Source organism: Peromyscus maniculatus, chromosome 3 (assembly GCF_049852395.1).
Source record: "Peromyscus maniculatus bairdii isolate BWxNUB_F1_BW_parent chromosome 3, HU_Pman_BW_mat_3.1, whole genome shotgun sequence".
NCBI lineage: Eukaryota > Metazoa > Chordata > Mammalia > Rodentia > Cricetidae > Peromyscus > Peromyscus maniculatus.
This window is the reverse complement of record NC_134854.1, coordinates 60,329,862-60,352,733: the sequence shown is the minus strand read 5'-3', so window position 1 is coordinate 60,352,733 and position 22,872 is coordinate 60,329,862. Positions and strand designations below refer to the sequence as shown.

The 22,872-nt window shown below is 39.0% G+C and overlaps 1 protein-coding gene across 2 annotated transcripts in view; it reads right to left on the bottom strand.

The window, feature by feature from the left end:
• The window catches only part of Copg2 (coat protein complex I subunit gamma 2), a 135,763-nt gene that overhangs the window by 86,708 nt on the left and 26,183 nt on the right, over window positions 1-22,872 (bottom strand). For both annotated transcript variants that reach the window (XM_042272992.2, XM_006979420.4), the window contains 4 exons: window positions 18,041-18,116; window positions 16,379-16,471; window positions 15,051-15,137; window positions 13,796-13,953 (listed from right to left, as the gene is read on the bottom strand). In XM_042272992.2, the coding sequence (XP_042128926.1) occupies window positions 13,796-13,953; window positions 15,051-15,137; window positions 16,379-16,471; window positions 18,041-18,116 (414 nt within the window). The remainder of the gene's footprint in view (window positions 1-13,795; window positions 13,954-15,050; window positions 15,138-16,378; window positions 16,472-18,040; window positions 18,117-22,872) is intronic.

The following is a 22,872-nucleotide window of genomic DNA, read 5'->3' as shown; positions in this document are numbered from 1 at the left end:
ACAATAGAACTTGTAGTCATATTAGATGTTTTAAAAATTGAGCAGATATAGTTTAGACAAGTCATCTTCAAACCCTTCAGAGATCTACAGAATATGGCATTTAAAATGTTTTGTTTTTTTTTTTTTTTTTTTTTTTTTTTTTTGGTTTTTTCGAGACAGGGTTTCTCTGCGTAGCTTTGCGCCTTTCCTGGAGCTCACTTGGTAGCCCAGGCTGGCCTCGAACTCACAGAGATCCGCCTGCCTCTGCCTCTGCCTCCCGAGTGCTGGGATTAAAGGCGTGCGCCACCACTGCCCGGCCTAAAATGTTTTAATAACTTAAAAATTTTTCTTTTTTGAGACATGTCAGCTCCTGGCAGTACCAATCTACTTCAGAGAAAATATGGGCATTGAAGAAACTGCATATGGAGTTAACTTTCATTTTGGCAAAAGTTAGCCACTGGACAACAAAGTATCCTCAAATCAACAGGACAAAATGGACAGACAGAACACGAAACAAAGGACTATTGATTCTTGCCAAAACAAGTGTGGTTATGGCTTTATCAAAAGGCATCTTCTGAGGCCAGGACAATATGGCCCCATCCCTGAAGTGGCCTTCGCAATCCGGAAAAGGTATGGTGCCCTTTTCTTAGAAGGCAGCTGAACAGGCAGTGGGCCGATGGCTTCTGTTGTGCAATGGAACACCAGCTGAAAGCTCATGCCTCTCAATAGTAGACTGGCATTTAATAGAGGGATGTGGAGAAGAAGGGGATGTTGAGATGAAGCCATATATACACAGCCAAGAAGAACGGACAGCTGAATTCAAAAACTGTCACCAATTTCCAGAATTTAAAATCCTGAATCATGACATGACACTAGTGGAATTCAGGTGTTTCTGGTACATGGACTGCTCTCACCCAATGTGAGGTTGAACTGTTGACCTTGTGTACATCTTACTTCACAAATGAGTCTGTCAGATACACTAAGCCTATAGGCTGAAGATGATGCCCCAACACTGCAGAGAAACCTGAGGTGACTGTCCAGGCAGCTGGCTGTTTCTGTCAACTCACAAATTTTTTGGAAGTTGTTTGCATGCACTTCCTGTTTTTATTTTTGTTAGCTAATATTATTTCCTTCTTGGGCCTCTGAGGGAGTTGAAGATTAGGTAGTTATAGTTGAAGGTTAGTTAGTTATAGTTGAAGATTAGGATAGAAAGTGAATTAGATACATTTTGGACTTACCAAAATAGGATAGATAATGGAATTATTTTCTCTGATTTGCCAAATACAAATGGACTAGACATTGTTTAGGTATTTATTATTTGTATATATTGCATATAGTTATTGTACTTTTGTATATAGTTTTTCTTTTGGTAGTTATAACCTTTTGCTTTTTTTTCTTTTTAATAAAATAGAAAAGGGGAAATATGGTGGTATTCTATTTGTAGAATGTGATTTTAATTGTATGTTAATAAATAAAGTTGCCCGGCAGTCAGAGCTATTAGAGCCATAGAAAGAGCGTGGCCGTGGTGGCGCACACCTTTAATCCCATAGATCTCTGTGTGTTCAGGGATACAGCCAGCATTGGAGACATATGCCTTTAAGATCTTGAGGGCTGTACTTACAGGCAGTGATGAGGCAGTCATGTGTTTGTGTTTACAACCAATGAGAAGGCAGAACAGAAAGACTATTTAAAGACATACACACAGGAAATAGCTCTCTTTCGGGAAGCTAGGAGCACCACAGGAGGAGGGTAAGATTTTAGCTCTGAGCTCTGACCTCTCGGCTTTCCCTTTTACATTGGTTCTGTGTTTCTTATTTAATAAGACGGTTGGTTACATCTACAGATCCCTTTGTATTTTTTATATGCATTGGTGTTTTGCCTGCATTTATGTCTGTGTGAGAGTGTCAGATCCCTTGGAACTGGAGTTACAGTTGTAAGCTGCCATGTGGGAGCTAGGAATTGAACTGTGTCCTCTGGAAGAACAGCCAGTAGGTACCCTTAACCTCTAAGCCATCTCTCCAGCTACCTTTAATCTTTCTTAATTAAAAAAATGTTAAGCCGGGCGTTGGTGGCGCACGCCTTTAATCCCAGCACTCGGGAGGCAGAGGCAGGCGGATCTCTGTGAGTTCGAGGCCAGCCTGGTCTACCAAGTGAGTTCCAGGAGAGGCGCAAAGCTACACAAGAGAAACCCTGTCTCGAAAAACCAAAAAAAAAAAAAAAAAAAAAAAAAAAAAAAAAAAAAAAAAAAAAAAAAATGTTAAATGACATTAGATATAGCATCCTAAATATCAGGTCAATTTTGTTATTAGTGATATCCAGATCAACCATATATATTTTTTTAAACCTGAGTCTCTTTCAATAGGTAATCCTTAGGTTTTTTTATGACAAATGATCTATTTTGTGTATTAGATAGCCAACAAAGATGGGTTCACCAAATATACACTGTTGACTATTCAAGTCCTGAGTAGTTTCTTTGCCCAATATTGCATCAGGCGGGTATAAGAAGAGTAACAGCAGAACACTTCCAAGATTGGATTACAAACACTACAGTTTCCAAGTTAGGTTCTCTCCCTTACACACTTGCTTTGGGAGAAGGTAGCTGTCATGCTAAGCAGACATTGGACAGACAATAAAAAGCTCTCAAAGGTGGGAAAGTGGAACATCTGGCCAATAGCCAGGAAGAAAGTGAGGCTTGCCAAAAAATATGTGAGTAAAATATGAATGGATCCTCCAGTGACAGATGACTGCAGGCCTGGCCAACATGACTCTGTACTCACAAAGTACCCCACATCAGAACCAGACAGCTAAGCTGCCACCAGATCCCTGATGATGGTAATTGAAATAAATGCTTATTTTAAGAAGTCTGAGGCCAATTCTCCACCCAGCAAGCGCTATCTAATACACGGACACTTCCATCCTGTCTCCTCCTTATATGTATCATTTTATCTTTCCCCTAACAACCTTCAGGCATCTTTGTACCATTTCTTTTTTTGTTATTAATATGTTGAAAAGTTTTTATTCAATTTTCACTCTTAATTACTACTATAGTTTGAACATATCCACCAACGTTCATGAATGGGAAACTAAGGCTCCAATAAAAACCTGTTAAGAGGCGAAACTTTAAAGACTTAATCCAGTCACGCAGACCTTTTAATGGCTGTTAACACAGCAGATTAGTTACCACAGAAAAGATATACTAACAGGAGGATTTGGCTCCCTTTTCCTTTTCTTTTTCAAATGGACATGGGGCTCGCAACACAATTCCTCTGCCTTGTTTGATGTAGCACAAACACCATGCCAGATGTTGGTGCCATGCTCTTGGACAAATAAACTAGCATTTATAATCTACTCAGTTTCTAGTACTCTATTGCAAAAGCAGAAAGTGGACTAAGAAAATTAATAACCAATACATTTTTTAAAAATTTTTCAAGACAGGGTTTCTCTGTGTAGCCCTGGCTGTCCTAGAACTCTCTTTGTAGACCAGGCTGGCCTTGAACTCACAGAGATCCGCCTGCCTCTGGCTCCCCAGTGCTGGGATTAAAGGCCTGTGTCACCACTGCCCAGCTGCATACTTTAATTTTTTTTAATTTCTTAAATTTTTTTATTAAGAAAAAATTTCATTAATTTTACACACCAATCAAAGATCCCCCTCTTCCCTCCTCCCACCCTATCAGCCTCCCCCTCCGAACCCACCCCCCACTTCTCCCTACAAGGCAAGGCCTCCCATGGAGAGGCACATCCAGTAGAGGCAAGTCCAAGCCCTTCCCCCTGCCTCAAGGCTGCATGAGGTGTCCCATCATAGGTAGTGGGCTCCAAAAAGCCCGCTGATGCACCAGGGATGGATTCTGATTCTACCGTCAGGGGGTCCCCCCAAGCAGATCAAGCTATACAATTGTCTTGCCATGCAGAGGATCTAGTCCAGTCCCATGCAGGCTCCAAAGCCATTGATCCAACTTTCATGAGTTCCCATTAGTTTGGTTTGGTCATCTCTGCAGGTTTCCCCTTCATGATCCTGATGCACTTGCTCATAGAATCCCTCTTCTCTCTCTTTGACTGGACTCCCAGAGCTCTGCCTGGTGTTTGTGGATCTCTGCATCTGCTTCCATCAGTCATTTATACCACATTCTAATCACAACTTATTATGTTGTGATCCCCTGGAATCACAGAGCTTATTATTACAGTTTTAATAAATTTAAAAAATGGTTTAGAAGCTGAGAAGGGGTTGGGGATTTAGATCAGCGGTAGAGTGCTTGCCCAGCAAGCGCAAGGCCCTGGGTTTGATCCTCAGCTTAAAAAAAAAAAAAAAAAAAAAAAAAAAAATTAAATAAATAAAAATAAATAAATAAAAGAAGCTGAGAAGGCGGCTCAGTGGATAAAGTGCATGTCGTCAAGTATGAAAACCAAAGTTTGGATCTCCAATACCTACATGAAAACTGTGTGGGAGTATCAACTTGCCTGAAATCTAGGTCCTCAGGAGACTGAGACAGGGAATATGTTGTTTGAATCTTAGATGGTCTTTTAATAATAATAATAAAAAACCCCAGTGCTAGATATCAGGGTGAAAGCTGAAAGATCAGAGAAACAGAGCAAGCCATAGCGAACCTCACCTCACCAACTCCTCAGCTGATCCTGTTTCCTTAGACTAAAATTCCTCACTTGAAAGGATCTCAGCTGAACTGCCTTAGTTCCTGTCTCCTCATGCCTTATATACATTTCTCAGCCCTGTAGTCACTTCCAGGGATTAAAGGCGTGTGTGCTTCCCAGCACTGGGATTAAAGGTGTGTGCCACCACTGCCTGGCTCTGTTTCCAGTGTGGCCTTGAACTCACAGAGATTCAGATGGATCTCTGCCTCCCAAGTGACAGGATTAAGGGTGTGTGCCACCACTGCCTGACCTCTATGTCTAATCTAGTGGCTGGCTCTGTCCTCCAATCCCCAGGCAAGTTTATTAGGGTACACAATATATCAATATATCACTACAGGAATGCCCTAGGGAAGCTGGGCTCAGTGAGAGATTCTGTCTTAGTAAATAAGTAGAAATCAATCAAGGAAGACATTAGATGTAAATTTCTGGCCTCTACATGAACATGTATACATGCCCTACCTGTATGCACATGCACTCAGCAATGAGAACACACATACATACACATCTCAACACTCAAAATTTTTGACTTAGAAATACCAGCTTCTGGGCTGGGAGTGAGTTGGTGGGTAAAGCATTTTCTATGTAAAAGCAAGGACCTGAGTATGGATCCCTAGAACACACAAAGTCAGGCACAGTTGCACACCTCAGTAATCCTGGTGGTCCTAAGGCAAGACAGGAGGCAGAGACAGGAGAATCACCGGGAGCTTGTGGGTTAGCTACTGTGGCACACACAGCAGTGAACATGTCATGTAAGCCTTCAGTTTGGAGTATTTTGTTATGACAGCCCACAACTAACATAGTCAAACTTGACAACAGTCCCCAGTGATTCTTGTGTCCTTCTATCTGTTCCTTTTACTATTCTTAGCCTTTCTTTCCAACAGAAATGTTGGCATGTTTCTCTAAGACTAGGTCAGAAAAAAATTATGCACTTTTCTCTCTTGTTCTGGAGAACACCAATGCTGTAAAGACACCCAAAAAACACTATGGAGAGACATACATGGCAAAGAACTGGGATATCTCTGCCAACAGAACACCAGTAAAATAATTTAGAAGCCAAATTTCCAGGCTCCAAGATGACTACAACCCAAACAATTATCCTGACTGCAACTGCAAGAAAGACCCCATACATCCAGTAGCTAGCTGAGTATGATGGAACATGACTATGATACTTTGTGAGGAAGAAGCAAGTCAATCAGGAATTCAAGGCCACCCTGGGTTGCACATCGAGGTTCAAGGCCAAACTGGGCTAACATGAGACTCTAGCTCAAAAAATAGACAGAAAATATGAAGAAAAAAAAAAGAAAAAAAGCCACAGAAATTGTTTGGGAAAACAAATGTTTATTGTTTGATGTTATCTTAATCTGGTAAACTTTAGACTAATTTCTTATGTAACAACTGATAATGCAGTATGTGATTCTTAAGGGAATTATTACAAGATTAACATGATAAGAAAAACAAGTATTTCAAGAACTCCAGAAGCACCTCCAGGCCACCTCACAAACACTACCTCAAAGATAATCACTATTTTCTTTCTGCTTTTTGGTTTTGTTTTGTTTTTGGTCTTTCATTTTTTGAGATAGGGATCTTCTGTGTAGCCTTGGCCGTCCTGGAACTCGCTCTGTAGATTAGGCTGGCCTCAAACTCACAGAGATCCTCCTGCCTCTGCCTCCCGAGAGCTGGGATTGAATGTGTGCACCACCACTGCCTGGCTTATTTTCTTTTTTTCTGATGCCACTAGACTTAAACCAGGACTTCATGCATGTTAGACAAATGCTCTGTACTGAGCCAAACTTTCAGTCTTATATTAACCTTTAATATTAGCTTTATCTATTAAGTCTGACATGAATATTAGTGAGCCAAGTATGATGGCATATACCTGTAATTCCAGTATTCAGCAACAAGAGGTTGAGGAAGGAGGGTCATTGTGAGTTCAAGGCTAGGCTTGGGATACATACTGAGACTCCATTTCAACCTTTTCCCACTGAAATTAACATGAGTAGAATCTGTGTGTGTGTGTGTGTGTGTGTGTGTGTGTGTGTGTGTGTCTCCACCCCATACTGTTGTCTGTAGTACTGCAGACTGAATCTATGGTCTTGCACATGCTCGACCACTGAACCATATCCCAGGCCCAGAATGTATTCTTTTGTGTATGACATCTCAGTCAGATTTATCCATGTGGTTGCATTCAAAAGTAATTGTCCATTTCTATTGCATATTATTTATATAAACACATCAAATATACTGGTGGACATTTGAACTGCTCCATCTTAAGATTAAGCGTTCTTGTACACGTCTTTTCATATAATGTATGCATTTCTTTTTGGTATTTATAAAGTGACTGAGGTTTTTTGCTATAGACTCATGGAATCCACAGGTCAATTTAAAAAGAGATGACATTATTATAATATTGAATATTTCAGTAGAAAAACATAATATATTATTTGATTTTTTCAAGTAATGCATTAAATAATATTTCATAATTTTCTGTGTAGAGACACATACAATTTGGGCAAATTTATTCCTATAGACTTTATTTCAATAAAAATATAAATCATGCTACCTTTTCAAAATTCTATCTCATTTATTGGTTGCCTGAATAAGAAATAAACTCATTTTAAACACTAATCCTTTATCTAGAAAACCTGGTAATTTCATTGCAAAAGATTATAGAGATTACTTTGTTTTAAGGGAGGGTCTCACTATATATGGCCAGAATACAGGGGCACAGCAAAAGTCAGGGAGTGCTTGTACAAGCTGGATCCTTGGTGCTCTCTCTTTTTGAAAAGGCATCAGTATTCAACCACAGGGTTTCCGCCCTGATGATTTTATCTAGTCCTAATCACTTCTCAAAGGCTCCATTTCTAGACATCACAGTTCAATGAAGTTTCCAAGTTTTTATTTCTATTATTTTATTTATGTATATATATGTATGTGCACATATGTATGTATGTATTTTGAGACTGAGTCATATTCTGTAGGCCAGATTAACCTGAAACTCAGACTAGCCTCAAACTATTGGCAATCCTCCAGCCTCAGCCTCTCCAGTACTAGGATTTATACACCTTGCTCCAATCTTTTTGTATGTCTGATGGGAATTAAAATTTCAACACATGCTGGGACACACTCAAAACAGTCTACCTATACTAGGCATGGTTCTCTAGAGGAACAGAACCTATAGAGTGTGTGTGTGTGTGTGTGTGTGTGTGTGTGTGTATTATAAAATTGGAGCCAGACAGTTCAACAATGGTCATGTGTACACTGTAGAAGCTGAGAACTGAGTAGCTACTCAGTCCATGAAACTGTCTCAGCATCTCAGTTCAGCCCTGAAGGTCTGAGCTCCCTAGACAGTCAGTCACCTGTACTGAGAGTATGTTGGAAATCCAAAGATGACTGAGTATGATGTCAAAAGAGAACAGCAAGAGCAGCAGTGACAGACACACTCAGATAGGAGCAGAGAAGGCAGGCTGATGCACATTTTCCAAGTATGTCTTAGTCTTGAGTGTTCTCACTATAGATATGATTAAAAGTAGTAAGCCTATATCTTACACTATCTTGAAATTTCCTCTGCCAAAGGTCTTGGTTTATTATTTCTGAATTCAGAACACAGGTAGAAAGGAGCCAGATTTTTTTTTTCCAGAATGTAATATGACTGGCCTCTAGTACAATTCCCAATAGTCCTTATTCTCCATTGAAACTGTGTTAGCTAGGATTTCACTGTTCACATTTCTATCAGTCCCTGGTCTTCTCTATACCTACCAACATGGCTCTGATTACAGCATTCCAGGGTCCAAATTCTTCCAAACTTCTCCCACCAATCAGTTCCAGCCAGGCAGTGGTGGTGCATACCTTTAATCCCAGCACTCAGGAAGCAGAGGCAGAGGGATCTCTCAGTTCAAGGCCAGTCTGAGCTACATAGATCCAGGACAACCAGAACTACGTAGAGAGATTCTGTCTCAAACAAACAAAGAAACAAACAAACAAACAGAAAGCAGTTCTGAAGTAGCTGGGACACACAGTCAGGTAGTCTCATCAACAGCCCTACTTTTTGGAATCAGTTTTCTCTGTCAGTTATTTTCTTATTGCTTATTTCTTACGACAAACCAAATGAAAAGGGTTTACCCTGACTCACAGGTCAGCATGACAGTGAAAGAGGCTCGGCTGTGGCAGCTGGAGTACCAGCAGCTGGAAACATTCCTACCAAGGTCAGGAAGCAGAGACAGATGAACACGACGCCAGCTTATACTCTCCTTTTGACCTTCTATTCAGTTGGGAACCCCAGCCCACATTCAGGCTAGGTCTTCCCTCTACAAAGTTAAACCTCTCTAAAATGTCCTCACAGACACCCCCAGAGGTGTGTCTCCTAGGTGATCTAAACCCAGTCAAGCTGACGATGATGAAGACCCATCACAGCAATGGTTATTCTTACTCATCTCCTTGACTCTAACATGCTGTGCTCACTTTAGTTCCTGACTGTGTAGCTTTCTTCACGAGACTAGCGGTAGTTCCTTCTTAGTCATTCTATCTGAGCTCCCTCGTCTCCCCGGGTCTGCAGTTGACTTTTGTCTCTTCAAGTACTCACTTTCCCCAGTCCCTTTTCTCTTTCAGAGTCACACTGCAGGTACATTAAACTATGAGGTTTTTCCCCAGGCTTCAAATAGTCGATTCATTTTCCCCTTATTCTCTTCCTATATTTCAGCTTAGGCTGTTTCCACTGAGCTGTCCTCAAATTCTCTAATCTCTTTCCCACTGTAATTAATTTACCATTGCATCCTTCAAATACATTTTTATTTCTGATATTATATTTTGATTCAATTTCTTTCCCAAGTCTCTACTGGTTTGTGAAATTTCTTACCCATTTACACATTTTGCCCACTAAATCTTAAAACATTTTTACAACAGTTGCTTTACATTTTTTATAAGTTCAAGTGTATAGGGGAGTATGAGTGTGTAGTGTATGTAGGTGCATGTTCATGTGTGTAGCAGCCAGAGAACAACTTCAGGTACCATTTGTCAAGTGCCATCTGTGGATTTTTCTGAGACAGTGTCCCTCACTGTCCTAGAATAAATACATTGATTAGGAAAGGCTTTGGTGATGCAGCTGTCTTTGAGTCATTTCTGATCCTGTAAGTAACCTCCCACTCATATTCCTGTAAGTAACCCCAATAAAACTCATTGGCCTACCAAGTTGGACTTTGGTTGTATCTATATGTTCTGTTGTCGGTTTCCTATCAGGAATGAGTCGACATCTGTTCATGTCTCCCCAGGAAAAAGTTTTGTCACATAACATCATCGGCACCCAAACAGAGACATCAAAGAACAAAAGATGAGTTGGGAAGGAGTGAGTACACGACCCAGGCTAAGGGTAGAGAGGCATGGAACTGAGGCTGAGAAGCCTGAGGGAGGAGCATCCCCTTTCTTTTTTAGTGTGTGTTACTGTACCTTTGTACTAGGACAGCAGCTGTATGGTTCTTGCAGGGTAGTGAGGCATGCAACTAAGGCTAAGCCATTAGGATTAGGAGTGTCTGTGGGAGTGATCCCAGAGGGCAGTCTTCATCTGTGTGGTATGGAATTGAAAGGGAAACAGAGTCTACATGGTAGTCTACATGGGTGAAAATGGGCACTTCCAGAGTCTATAAGGTTACTAAATGAAAACCCTAGTGCTAGGGGTGGGCTACCTCCCTGTGAGTTGTTGGCCAGGGAAGCCCGAGGCCTCACAAACCATAAGGCTATTGCTACTGCTGTTGACTATCTCCCAGAACTAGATGGTAAGACCCTATTGCTGAAGAGAAAGCATGTGCATGCTTTGACTGTAGGAATAGAAGAATTAAGCTGAGACTGAATAGGAACTTCCACCCTGCTGGCTAGCTTTCATGCATGGCTATAAACCCTAGGTGTTGAAATACCAATATGCTAGACAAGATCAGCCTGCTTGTGCAATAGTGGCTTGGCTATTGTGGGTAAGACCAACAGCTTTCCAGTTGATTTAAGGCCCACTCCACAAAAGAGAGTTCACATCTGAAACTGTAAGGCCAGAACAAAAATTTGTAGCTAGGCATAGGTCCTAATAAGGAAGCAAATTCTATGGTTTTTCTAGATGGATGTGATGTGCTTGTCAAATAGCCTTCTAAACATGTGTTTATAGATAGATCACTGTTGTCAGCCTCAACTCATGACCACTGGTGAAGATCCTGAGAACAAGCGACTATTACTGTGGCATGGTGGCCTATTTCTATAGTGGAGATCGATAGTCACCCGCTCCGAAGCTCAGAGATCATTATAGAAGAGGGAGTGGGAAGAATGTAAAAGAGGTGGAATGTCGTGTTAAGGGTCTCCTTCAATACTGAAAAATTCTATCCTGCAGGGAAGATCCTTAAGCAGGAAGGTAAACAATTCAAAATAGCTTCAGGAAGTTCCTGAAACTGACCAGATTCTCTAGGCCACTCTCTGCCAGATTAACTAATGGGAACAGAGCTGCAAAGAAGATTTAGACAGAGAAAACTCTCAGAGGAGAAAAGCTACAAAGGAGTATCTGAGACCAACCAGCTGCCTGGAAGAAGTAGAAACCAGCAGAGCTACCATGAAGAGGTTTAAACAAGAGTCACTTGGAAAGGACACTCTCCAACCTGTTGAGCTGCCTGCAGGCTGTGCAGTGTGCTCCAGGTTTCCCAGCTTTTGTGAGCTGTCAGCCATGCTGGTGTGGGCTTTGGTGGTGCAGTTGTCTTGGAGTCATTTCTGCTCCTGTAAGTGACCTCCCACCCATAATCCTGTACAACTCCTTTGTCCACCCAGTTGGACTTGGGTGGTATCACAGTTAAGGAAACTAAGTTCTAGAGATATTGAGCTGTTTAAGTCACAAGAACCAGTTACTCCCAGGATCAAATTCTAGTCAGATGTATCACATCTAAAAGCATAACCATTCCATCTATTATGTTTAAACACGTCTTTAAAGTTAAAAGAATAGGAAACTGTCAAGATTAATAGACCTGGTTCCAAAAGTTATAAAAGCTGTAAAGTCAATCTCCAGCCGGGACTGACCTACTCTGGTGATGGGATGGCCAAACACCCTAATAGTTGTGCCATAAACCCCATCCAAGGACTGAGGAATCTGGATGCAGACATCCATGGCTAGGCCCCGGGTGGAGCGCTGGGAGTCTAATTAGTGAGAAAGAGGAGGGTTTATATGAGTGAGAATTGTGGAAACCAAGGTTGGATAAAGCACAGGGACAAATAACCAAATGAATGGAAACACATGAACTATGAACCAAAGGCTGAGGGGCCCCCAACTGGATCAGGCCCTCTGAATAGGTGAGACAGTCGATTGGCTTGATCTGTTTGGGAGGCATCTAGGCAGTGGTACCAGGTCCTGGGCTCGTTGCATGAGTTAGCTGTTTGAAACCTGGGACTTATGCAGGGACGCTTGGCTCAGTCTGGGAGGAAGGGACTGGACCTGCCTGGACTGAGTCTATCAGGTCGATCCCAGTCCTCAGGGGAGACCTTGATCTGGAGGAGGTGGGAATGAGGGGTGGGCTGGGGGGAAGGGGAGGGGGGCAGGAAGGGGAGAACAAAGGAATCTGTGGCTATTATGTAGAACTAAATAGTATTGTAAAATTAAAAAAAAAAAAAAGTCAATCTCAACTACCAAAAAGCACTTCCATGAGAAAGTGCATCTATCATAATTAGAAAAAGTAACCCCTATGGTGAAACTGTTAGGATCTTGCCCTCACTCCTGCACATGCGCAGTTCGGGGTCTTGTGTCTTGTGTCATCAGTGTGTGCTGGCAACTATGTAGGTGTCTTAAAAAGTCAGGCGCAGACCCCATCTTCTCTCTCTGCTCTGCTCCCCTCTCCCACCCTCTTTCTCTCTCTCCCCAGGCCTGGCTCTCCTCTTTCCCCTTCCCCCCTTTCCCTCCTAATAAAGTTCTGAAAACTAACACTGGGTTCTGTTGTGACCGTGACCGTGACCTTTCCACACGCTGCAACCAGTGCCGTTTATCATCCTTTCAGAAACTGTTACTAAAGTCGCTATTAACTAACTCCCAACACGTGGGTCATCAGTAAATCTGTTTCTAATACTTTTTCTTCATTAAAGTCACACTGTTCTTGCCTCTTTGTCCTCTTTGACTGTTAAACTCAAGCACTGCTTATGAAAGTATAGTACAGACTGATATAAAATAATACTAAAAACAAGAAAATAGCAAGTTCTTTCTGTTAGGAGAAGCCAGTAGCTAACTTAGGGCTCAGCTGTTTAGGTTTTAATCAAATTCAGCACGCTACATTCACAACTGACCTGAAAGACAGATCATTAGGCTTCCCTTCTCACAATGCTTTGATACTTAACTAGTCTAGAGATCTTGGTGTTAACAATCAAAGGAGAAATCTATTAAAATTAAGCCATAACTGGCCAGGTAGTAGTATATGCCTGTAATCCCAGCACTAGGGAAGCTGAGGCAAGAGAGGACAGCCTGGAGAGATCCTATCTATAAGTTAAAAAGGGAGAGCCACAGCCATTTGGGATGAGGATGCTTCTTTGCTCCAGGTTTGCTATACCTTAAAAGATCCCTAGCTTCCGTACTCCCCCTAACCTCCAGGACTGCTGCAGTATTACTAAATCCACGTATAATTTATACTTACACAGTGACCTTGGGCAAACCATTCAATTTAGTATTTCAACATTCTCTCTTATAAAAATACAAGACTTTTTTTTTTTTCCCCAAGACAAGGTTTCTCTGTGTAATTTTGGTGCCTGTCCTGGATCTCACTCTATATATAGACCAGGCTGGCCTTGACCTCAGAGTCCTGAGGTCACCTGGCTCTGCCTCCTGAGTGCTGAGATTAAAGTCGTATACCACTACCACCTGGCACACAAGACTCTTAATGTCCCTCCTAGCTGTCATGTTCAATCATCTGTACAACTTATGATCTATAGTACTTTTGTCCACTATCAGTTTGTAGGTATATTATTAATAATTACTATATATACTATATATATAAATACATACATACATACATTAAAGTAAAAAAAAGTGTTACTTAGAATCCTCAATTCCTTTTTAATTTGGAAAACATTAAACTTATCTGTAAAGTCAGTGCTTCCCTAAAAATATTCATAAAGGAAATACATTCTAAGGTACATTAACTTGTAAACTGAAATCAACTCAGTTTAGGATACTTACCCATCCTCACTTTCTTTCAGTAGGCGACTAGCAATTCGAATCAGCATACAGTATGCAAACTGTGATTTGAGACCACATTTGGTGAACTTATTTAACATCTTGGAGACAGCGAGCCGATCATTCTTCCTAAGGTGATAAAGCACTCCCAATGCGTGGTACTAAGAAGAAGAAAAAAATGCACCAAGAGCTTAGAATGATGACAAGACACCCACAGGAAAGATAACTGCATGGAACTAGACAGAAGAGTTTTGAAAAAAGGTATGCAAGTCAAATGAACACAACACAGTATCTTTTGATATGGAATTCAACACAGGGAACACTAGCAAAGAGTAGCTTACTTCAGAAATTATACATTCAGAGTAGACAAATAGGAAGGGTTGAATACAACCTGAAGCTAGATCTAGTGGGCTCAACACTGGCTCACACCCTCAGATCTAAGGTTTTGCCAGCACCACAGATTTACTCCCTTCCTTATTTATTTATAAACAGGGTTTTGCTGTATTTCCCAGGCTGGTCTCAAACTTATAAGCTCAAGCGGTCCTCCTACTTCAGCCTCCTAAGTGCTGGGACTGTAAGTACATGCCACTGTACCTGGTTCAAGGCCCTTTCAAGTGGCTTTAAATCTGTCACCACCTTAGCACAGGATTAATCTCCTAAAGTAGGCTAGGAGAGTGTCATCATCCTGACCCTTTGTATAAAAGTACAATGATCAGAAGTAGATCAATGGGTGTCTTTGAATAGAAAAATAACTGTTTTTCACATTATTAAATATGCTAATATAAGAAGCTATAAATATTAATACTTTCTCAAACATATACAGAGATTTCACATAAAACCACTAGTCAAAAAATTGATATTCCTTTTGATAAGAATAGCTTAATAAATATCTTAAGATCTCTTTGATAAAATTTCTTCATGTTTTATACATTAAAAAAATGACTATTTTTATAACATCTATCATCAATGCCTAAGAAACAGAGTTTCCTTTACACAAATTATTTTCAAATAAAGGACCGGACTGCATTGGGAATCCCTTTGAATAAGCATATCTTTCTACTGCTCTGAACACTCTTACTGGAGGTCATCTATCTTCCACCAAAGACTTAAAAGCCAATGGAAAGAATCAAAATTAGTAGATACCTACTTGATAATATGACTAATAAGTGGATTAATATGTCAAAAATTTGCCTCTAATACTGGATAATCACTAATACTTTGTCCTGAAACATAAGATGACAAGATTCAAAGATAGTACCTGCACCATAATATTGTCACTTGATGCAGCTTCTTGAGCTTCATTTATCCATCGTTTAACCACATCATAGCTTATCTTCATCATGTGCTAATTAAGAGAAAAGGGAGAATATATAATGCATGATCATTAGACATTAGAAACGTGAGTTAAATTTCCTACAAAATCACTAAAAGACATTTCCCAAACACTAAAAATATTGTTGCTTTTGAAGTCGACAAGGTCTCTATTCCTAGGGCAACTGTAAAGTGTAATTTTTTCTTTAATATCTCTCTGCAAGGTAATGGACACTGACACCTTTGTGAGCTGGAAGACGCAAGCAATGAAAGCAACAAAAGGGCAAGAACCAGAAGCACCACACAGAATGGTATTGAAATAATGTCGATCAATATAAACGTTCATCCAGGAAATTCTCCTGGAAGAAAGAGATACAGCAGAACAGACTTCTTGATCTAAACCTGATCCATGACATCCTAGAATCAGGCAGTCTTATGATTTCAATGCTCTAATGATTTGTATGCATGTGTGGGTAAGTATGTTTGTTCATGGGGGTGGGATGCTGTGAGTGGGTGTGCACATATGTACAGAGGCTAGAGGTCAAAGTTGTTTTTTGAAGCAAGTTCTCTCACTGGGACCTGAATCCTAACAAATGTCTAGGCTGGCTGGCGGGTGAGCTCCAGGAATCTGCCTGTCTCCCCCTTCCAGAGCTGGGATTATAAGCTCATGCCCATGCATATCTTTGTCTATGGTTCTGAGACTCTAACTCAAGTCCTCATGCTTACTGGTAAGCATTCCATCAGCCAAGCTGTCTCCCAAGTCCCACATTTTCTGATTTTAATCAAATGCAATGTGTAATTTTAATGAATAATTTTGTTTTGATGAAAGGAGAAAAAAAGCTATTACTGAATCAAAACGTCACTTCTTGCAAGGAAATTCAGAAGTGGTAAGGGAGACTTTAAAGGACACAGACAGATGCAGGAAACCAAGGGGAGCTAAGGACAAAGAGGCAGGAGGTAAACCCGTGTGGGGCACAAAGGAAGAATGTAAACCAGAACTGGTCTTCCCTGTCCATTACTCTTATCTAACTCACCACCTTTACAAAGTACACAATTGTCAGGTTCCCAAACCTTCAAAACATGGGAAGTTCAAGTTTTTACTGCCCATTAAAACTGCTCAGTGTTCTTCCAAATAAAACACAGTTGGATAAAGTAACAGGATGTACACACATTTTTAACTGTTTCTCTTGTGAGAAAACAACAGTGATAATTTATTTTTTAACTAGAACCTAGACCATGCATAAGAAACAAACAGCTGCCTCATTCATCACTTACTAAGGAAGATACAAGTGCTGAACTGGATACACTGGAGACTTTATCCACAATGGCCTGCTTCATGTATCTTTCAATAGCTTGCAACATTGTTCCCTAATAACATCAAAAAAGAAAAAGTTGTTAAAATCATTCATGTAAAATTACTACCCACAGAAAAAAATGTACAAAAACTGGCTATATATGTGTTATATATAAAGATTCATTTTGCAGTAGAAGATTATATAGTAATAATATTCTAGAGAGAAGAATTCAAACAATCCAGTACAGGCTACACACATATATACATACACACACACATACATACATACATACGCACGCACGCACACACGGAGAGATGGAAAGAGAGAGAAAGAGAGAGAGAATAAGGCCAGCCTGAGCAAACTAGTTAGACTCTGTCTCCCCCTAAAAAGAAAGAAAAGAAAAAGAAATTCCTATATGGCAGTGGAGGTTCCTTTTGAAATCCTGAAGATGGTTAGATATTTTTATATGAAAAGTACATGTTCTATATCTTGAACAATCCTATTCATCAAATGTAATTTCTGATTATTTTAAGACATAGGAATAGTGTAATATCCTGCTATAGCAACCCCTTAGCATAGAATCTTCTAGAACTAAGGTTGTTTTAAACTTTAGCATGGAAAAAGCTTTTTGTCCTGGAAGGGTAGTGGCAGATACAAATGAAGAAACATACTAAGACCAATATTGAGATTAAAGAGAATTTTACTGCTAGCAATAATAGTTCCAAGTATTATACTAAGAATATTAAAATGAAAACCACAACAAAATAATAAGATAGCAAAAAACAAATCAAGCTGTTTATATTATTTCTTCTAGGATTTAGATTTATAAGATTTCCAATTTGATCTGGATCAAATTATAAAATGTGAATGAGGTATGGTGAGACACACCTTTAATTTTAGCACTCAGAAGGCTGAGGCAGAAGGATTATGAATTCAATGCTAGTCTGACCTATGTAGCAAGTTAAAGATCCTGTCTGAGAAGAAATTACAAACCTCGAGAAGATTGCAACACACAGAGATAGACCCAAACATAAATCTGCAGCTATATTATCCAATCTGCCTGGCTAACTCGACCCTTTAACTTTTCCTACTCAGGGTTCCTAGAAGAGACAGCCTAACAGTCTATATAATCTCACCTCTCCACATAGAACAGACTATATTAGAGTAAACAAATGATTCAGGCCAGGCAGACATAATCTACTGGCTTTCTGGTGGCTAGTCACATATCTCTCTTCAAGTATCTGCATCACTGTTAAGTGATGGACCACTACTGTGACTAAGGGAAACCTCACTGCTGATTTCCTGACAGATGCCCTATTCCCTGCTTTTATAACTTAATGTTTAAGGTATATCTCAGATTCTGAGAAATCTGAGCCCTACAATAAAGCTTCTGTAAAAAGCTAAAATGGAATGGGTTTTTGCTTCCTATGTATGATATACCCAAGTATAACAGTTCATAAGAGCAAACAGAAAAGAACAGACTACTATAAGTAAAAGGAAAAACAAGCTGATGGAGAAAATACTGGACTTACAAAACCTCTCTTCACACTGAAGATTCACCAAGTCAGACCTGGGAGTCTACTAGATCTGCATGCTAACTACAGAGATCCTTTAGCAACCCACTAAAACAAAGAGAACTTACATCTGTGATTCTGCAGAGAGCCCTGATGGCTGGGCCTCGGTATACATCTTCCTTTCCAGTCATGTCCTTGGTCAGACTAAAAGACAAATTGGTTTGAATGAGTTTAATCAAAACATTCTCTCCCTAAAGTCCACTTCTAACCAATTCCTAAACGTCTTCATAATGACCTTTCTACTACTGTACAACAAACACTGCCCTGGAAGACCCATTCCAATAGGGTGAAAAAGAAAAAATAAACCACACAAACAAACGAAAAAAATACATAATTTTAAATACAGACAGACAATAAACAATAATGATGGTGATAATAATGGCAATGTTATAGAAAGCCCTAGGCTGAAATCTCCCCAAATCCTAAAAAGCCATCAGACTAGAGAAACTTTCTATATGAAATTAACATATCATATGCTCATTCATTCCCTCTTATCTCCTCAGCCACAGGTCCTAAAGTGACGAATCATCAATGACTTCAGCTCTTTCTGCCAAGCTTTAGAAATAGGCAGATGGCATGAACTGAGCTGTGAGGTTCCACGTTATGATTTTAAAAGGATCCCTTCTCATGTCTTCTATGCATCTAGACTACTCCCAAACTGGCAATCAAACGCCACCTTTCTCAACTCCTCTCATATAATCTAAAATGACCACAACTGACTCATTCTGTTAGGGCAGCAGGAGCAGGAAGTATGAAAAACTGAGAGCCCACTTACTGTTTCCTCTTTAAAATAGAAAGTAATTAATTTAACAAAACTTTCTAAATATTAAAAAAAATAAATGTAACACTTGTCTCTTCTCACATACCAAGCATTCAATGCCACTCAACTGGAGATAACCAGAGCTTCTTAGTAAGGAAGTTACTAGCACTAAACACAATACCAAGATTGATTAAAATGCTCACCCATGGGTGTTGCCCTTTCCTTTTTTACTTAATAATATAACAAGAACCTTTCTAGGTCCTTGCTATTTTTCTTTTCAAAACAATATTCTGTTTCTTCTTACCAATTAATTGTATTAGTTAATATTCCAAAAGAACAGTAAATATTAGGTATTTTATCCCATTTAATCTTCCCATTAAATTAACTGTAGTGCTGCCATTTAGGGGATCAGGCTCAGGACCCTGAACTCACTTTACCACTGAGCTGTATCCGCAGCTTTAAGTTTATGACATACTTTAGTTGCCAATGCATTCTTTACCTCTTTCTGTTTCTCAACATTTTAAAAAGAAATAGGCATTGAATTTTGACAAATACTCTTTGGATACATAATCATGTAGTTTTTGCCTTTAAATACTAACACAAGACAATACATGAAGGGAATTCCATGTGTTAAGGAACTGATAAGGGGCCGGGCGGTGGTGGCGCACGCCATTCATCCCAGCACTCAGGAGGCAGATCCAGGTGGATCTCTGTGAGTTCCAGGCCAGCCTGGGCTACAAAATGAGTTCCAGGAAAGGCACAAAGCTACACAGAGAAACCCTGTCTCAAAAAACCAAATTAAAAAAAAAAAAAAAAAAAAAAAAAAAAAGGAATTGATAAGTGGTAGCCTGAGTTCAATCCCTGGGATCCACATGGTGGGAGGAGACAACTTCCTTCAGAAAGTTGTCCTCTGACCTCCATAGGTATGCTATTATGTGTATGCCAACATATCTACATACACACATAATTTAAGAATTGACCTGAAACTTCCTTATTGTAGTGAATTTTATTTAAAAATGTAAGATGCTTTTATTAGAAATATGAAATACTATCCTGCAGATATGAAATATTATAATTTATTATAATCTCATTGTGTAGCCCAGGCTAGATTCAAATTCACAATTTTCCTTTCTCAGCCTCCCAAATGCTGGGACTGGAGGTGTATACTACCTATGTGGCTACAATATGATTTTTATATTTGTTTTTTCAAGACAGGGTCTATTCTGTATAGCCCTGACTGTTGTGGAATTCACTCTGTAGACCAGGCTGGGCTCAAATTCACAGAGATCCACCTGCTTCTGCCTCCCGAGTACTGGGATTAAAGGCATGCACCACCACCTGGCTATAAAAGTTTTAAATAAAACTAGGGGTGGTGGCAAACACCTTTAATCCTAGTACTTAGGAGGCAGAGGCAGGCAGAACTCATTCAAGGTGAGCAACATTCATAGTGAGACCCTGTTTCAAACAAAACAAAAAACCTGCTAAAAGGAATTAATTTCTACAGTTAGGGTCAGTTTAAGTTTTCTGTCTCAAATTATTCCATTGTATCTTTTCCAGATCCCCATGTAGTTCTGTAACCCTACCTACTATATATCATACAGAGGATATAAAGCTTCAGATAGGTAAATCACAGTTTAACATAGATAAGTAAAATTAACATGGAATATGGAAAAAATGTGTTTCACTTTCCTTATCATATTAAAATAGAAACTGATAGAATCTGAAGTCAAATTTTGGAATGCTGCTTTTTCCCCCAAAGGGAAGTTTTTTGAGAGGCTAAGAAAGCAATGATAATCGCAGCATTAAAAATGTTGTAAAACCTGGGGTCTAACTTAGTAATTTTGTGTATGAGCATTTATGTCCATTTTATCTGATTGTCAAATTATATGTTAAGCTGTAAATACCGAAACTGCATCATTAAATCATATTTTCTTCTTAAAAAAAAAATTTGTCTCTTCTAGAGACAATTTTGTTAATTTATATTTTCATAGAAAATCACTTCTTTCAAATGTGTTCCAAACTTATTTGCATTAAAGTTTACAAAATGTTCCCGCAATAATTTCTTTACTTCTTAAATATTCCTCATTATTTCTCTTTTGTTCTAATTTTGCACAATATGTCTTTTCCTGAATTAAGCTTATTTCAGCCTTTTAAAAAATAGTTCTTTGGCTTATGCTAGTTTTCTGTATTACATTTTCGTAGTTTCTGCTTTGTCATTAGTAAGTTCTTCCTTCTGCTTATTTCTAGTTTTTTTCTAATTTCATAAGTAGAACATTTACTTCATGGGGTTTCATTACTTACTCCTCCCTGAAGTGGATACTACAGGTAGAGCCCTGTGTGGTATTCTAACCAGACCCTATCATTGCTGTCCATTTCTGACTGGAAAACTGACTCAAGCTTTCCAAACTACAGCCAGAGCACAGACAGAACCAAGCAGACTTGAATTTACTAGTGGGCAATGCAAAAGTCTTGAGTCAAAAGCTGCTGCTGTGTCTGGTATGGCTGCCATGGAACAGTGCATGCTTGCTTCTGAATGTACCCCAGTGTTTAGTAGATGGTGGGAACACCAGCTGCTAGAGAAGTTCTAGGTGGTCAATATTTTTCTGGGTCTCCTCTCTCTGATTCTGTAGGGCATACTCTTGGTTCTCTAGGCTTTCAGGAACATCTAGATCCTACTATCAACTGTAGAAAACCCTCGGCCACAAGACATTTACTACATTACTTATACGCTAATGGCTATGAAATTTCTTTGAGCATAGCTTTAATTATTCATTGTTCTTTCATTTTCTAAATAAATTTAGTCTGATTACACTGTAATGAGAAAATGTATTTTCCACTATATTTCCATTTTCTGAAATTAAAGGTTTTCAGGGCCTAAGTGCATGCAGAATACTTTTTAATTATTCCATAAACACATGTAAAGGTGACTTTTCTATTATAAAGGTACAATTTTATAAATGTTAATCTTAATAAAATATATTATTAAAAACTTTTATGTGCTTTTATCTTCTTTGTATAATGAGACTGATAATATTTTGCTTCTAATTGTATTTACTGTGCTTTTGGTTTATGTTCTTTGATCATCTATTAACTGATTAAATAATTCACTACCATTTTGTCCTCATTTTTCATGATCAAAAAGTACTTCTTTTGTCTCATTTAAAACTTTTTTGCACGAAAACCAATTTCCTGGCACTAACAGCATGACCTGAGCTTCTTTCATATGTTTTTGCCTATTCTTCTACATTCAGATTTGACTTTGTATTTTTCATAGATCATAATATCTAAAATATAAAGTTTGTTGGGGTTTTGTTTCTTATTTGTTGCTTCTGCTGTTGGGATGTTTTGAGACAGGTTCTTCTATACTGCCCAGGCTGGCCTTGAATCTGCAATCCTCCTGCCTACACTTCCTAAGTGCTAAGATTAGAGATGTCCATCACCACACCTGGCTGTACTTTATCTCGGTATCTCTTTTAACAGACTACATTTAGGGTTAAATGCATCCAATCATTCTGTGTAGCAATTTTATTTTGAATACTTTCTTTGTTCCTTATAAGGCAATGTTCTCTGAGAGACTTTTCGCAATGATGGGATGTTCTATACTGACTATATTATCTGTAGGTTCTATGTTATTACTGAGCACTCACAAAACAAGGGAGGAACTAAAGAACTGAGTCTTAAATTTAACTCCAGTTAATATTCACTATAATTTTAGTAGGCTTACATAGCTACTTGCTACCTTACTGAATAGAGCTAGAGTTACTGGGCTCTGCTAAGTGTTGTGCTTTCTTTCTGACATGTGGAAGATTTATATTTTAACTTTAGCTGTTTTTGTGATTGCCATAAAATTTTAGATAAAAAAGTTAACGTATGAAACCTAAGAAAATTAATGTACATATAACATCTCTTTTGTCTGCTTGCCCATCTCTTCTCAATTTTGTATCACATTTTTGCATTATTATGAAAAATATTTATAACTATATATGTATAATATTTATATTCAAATTTTAACAATAATTTCTAGAGTAGTTTACCCTTACTTTTATAAACTCAATGTTCACTGCTAACTCATTTTCTACAACCTACTATGGAATTCACTCTCAACTTTAAAGATTACTATAATTTGAAATTTTAATTATA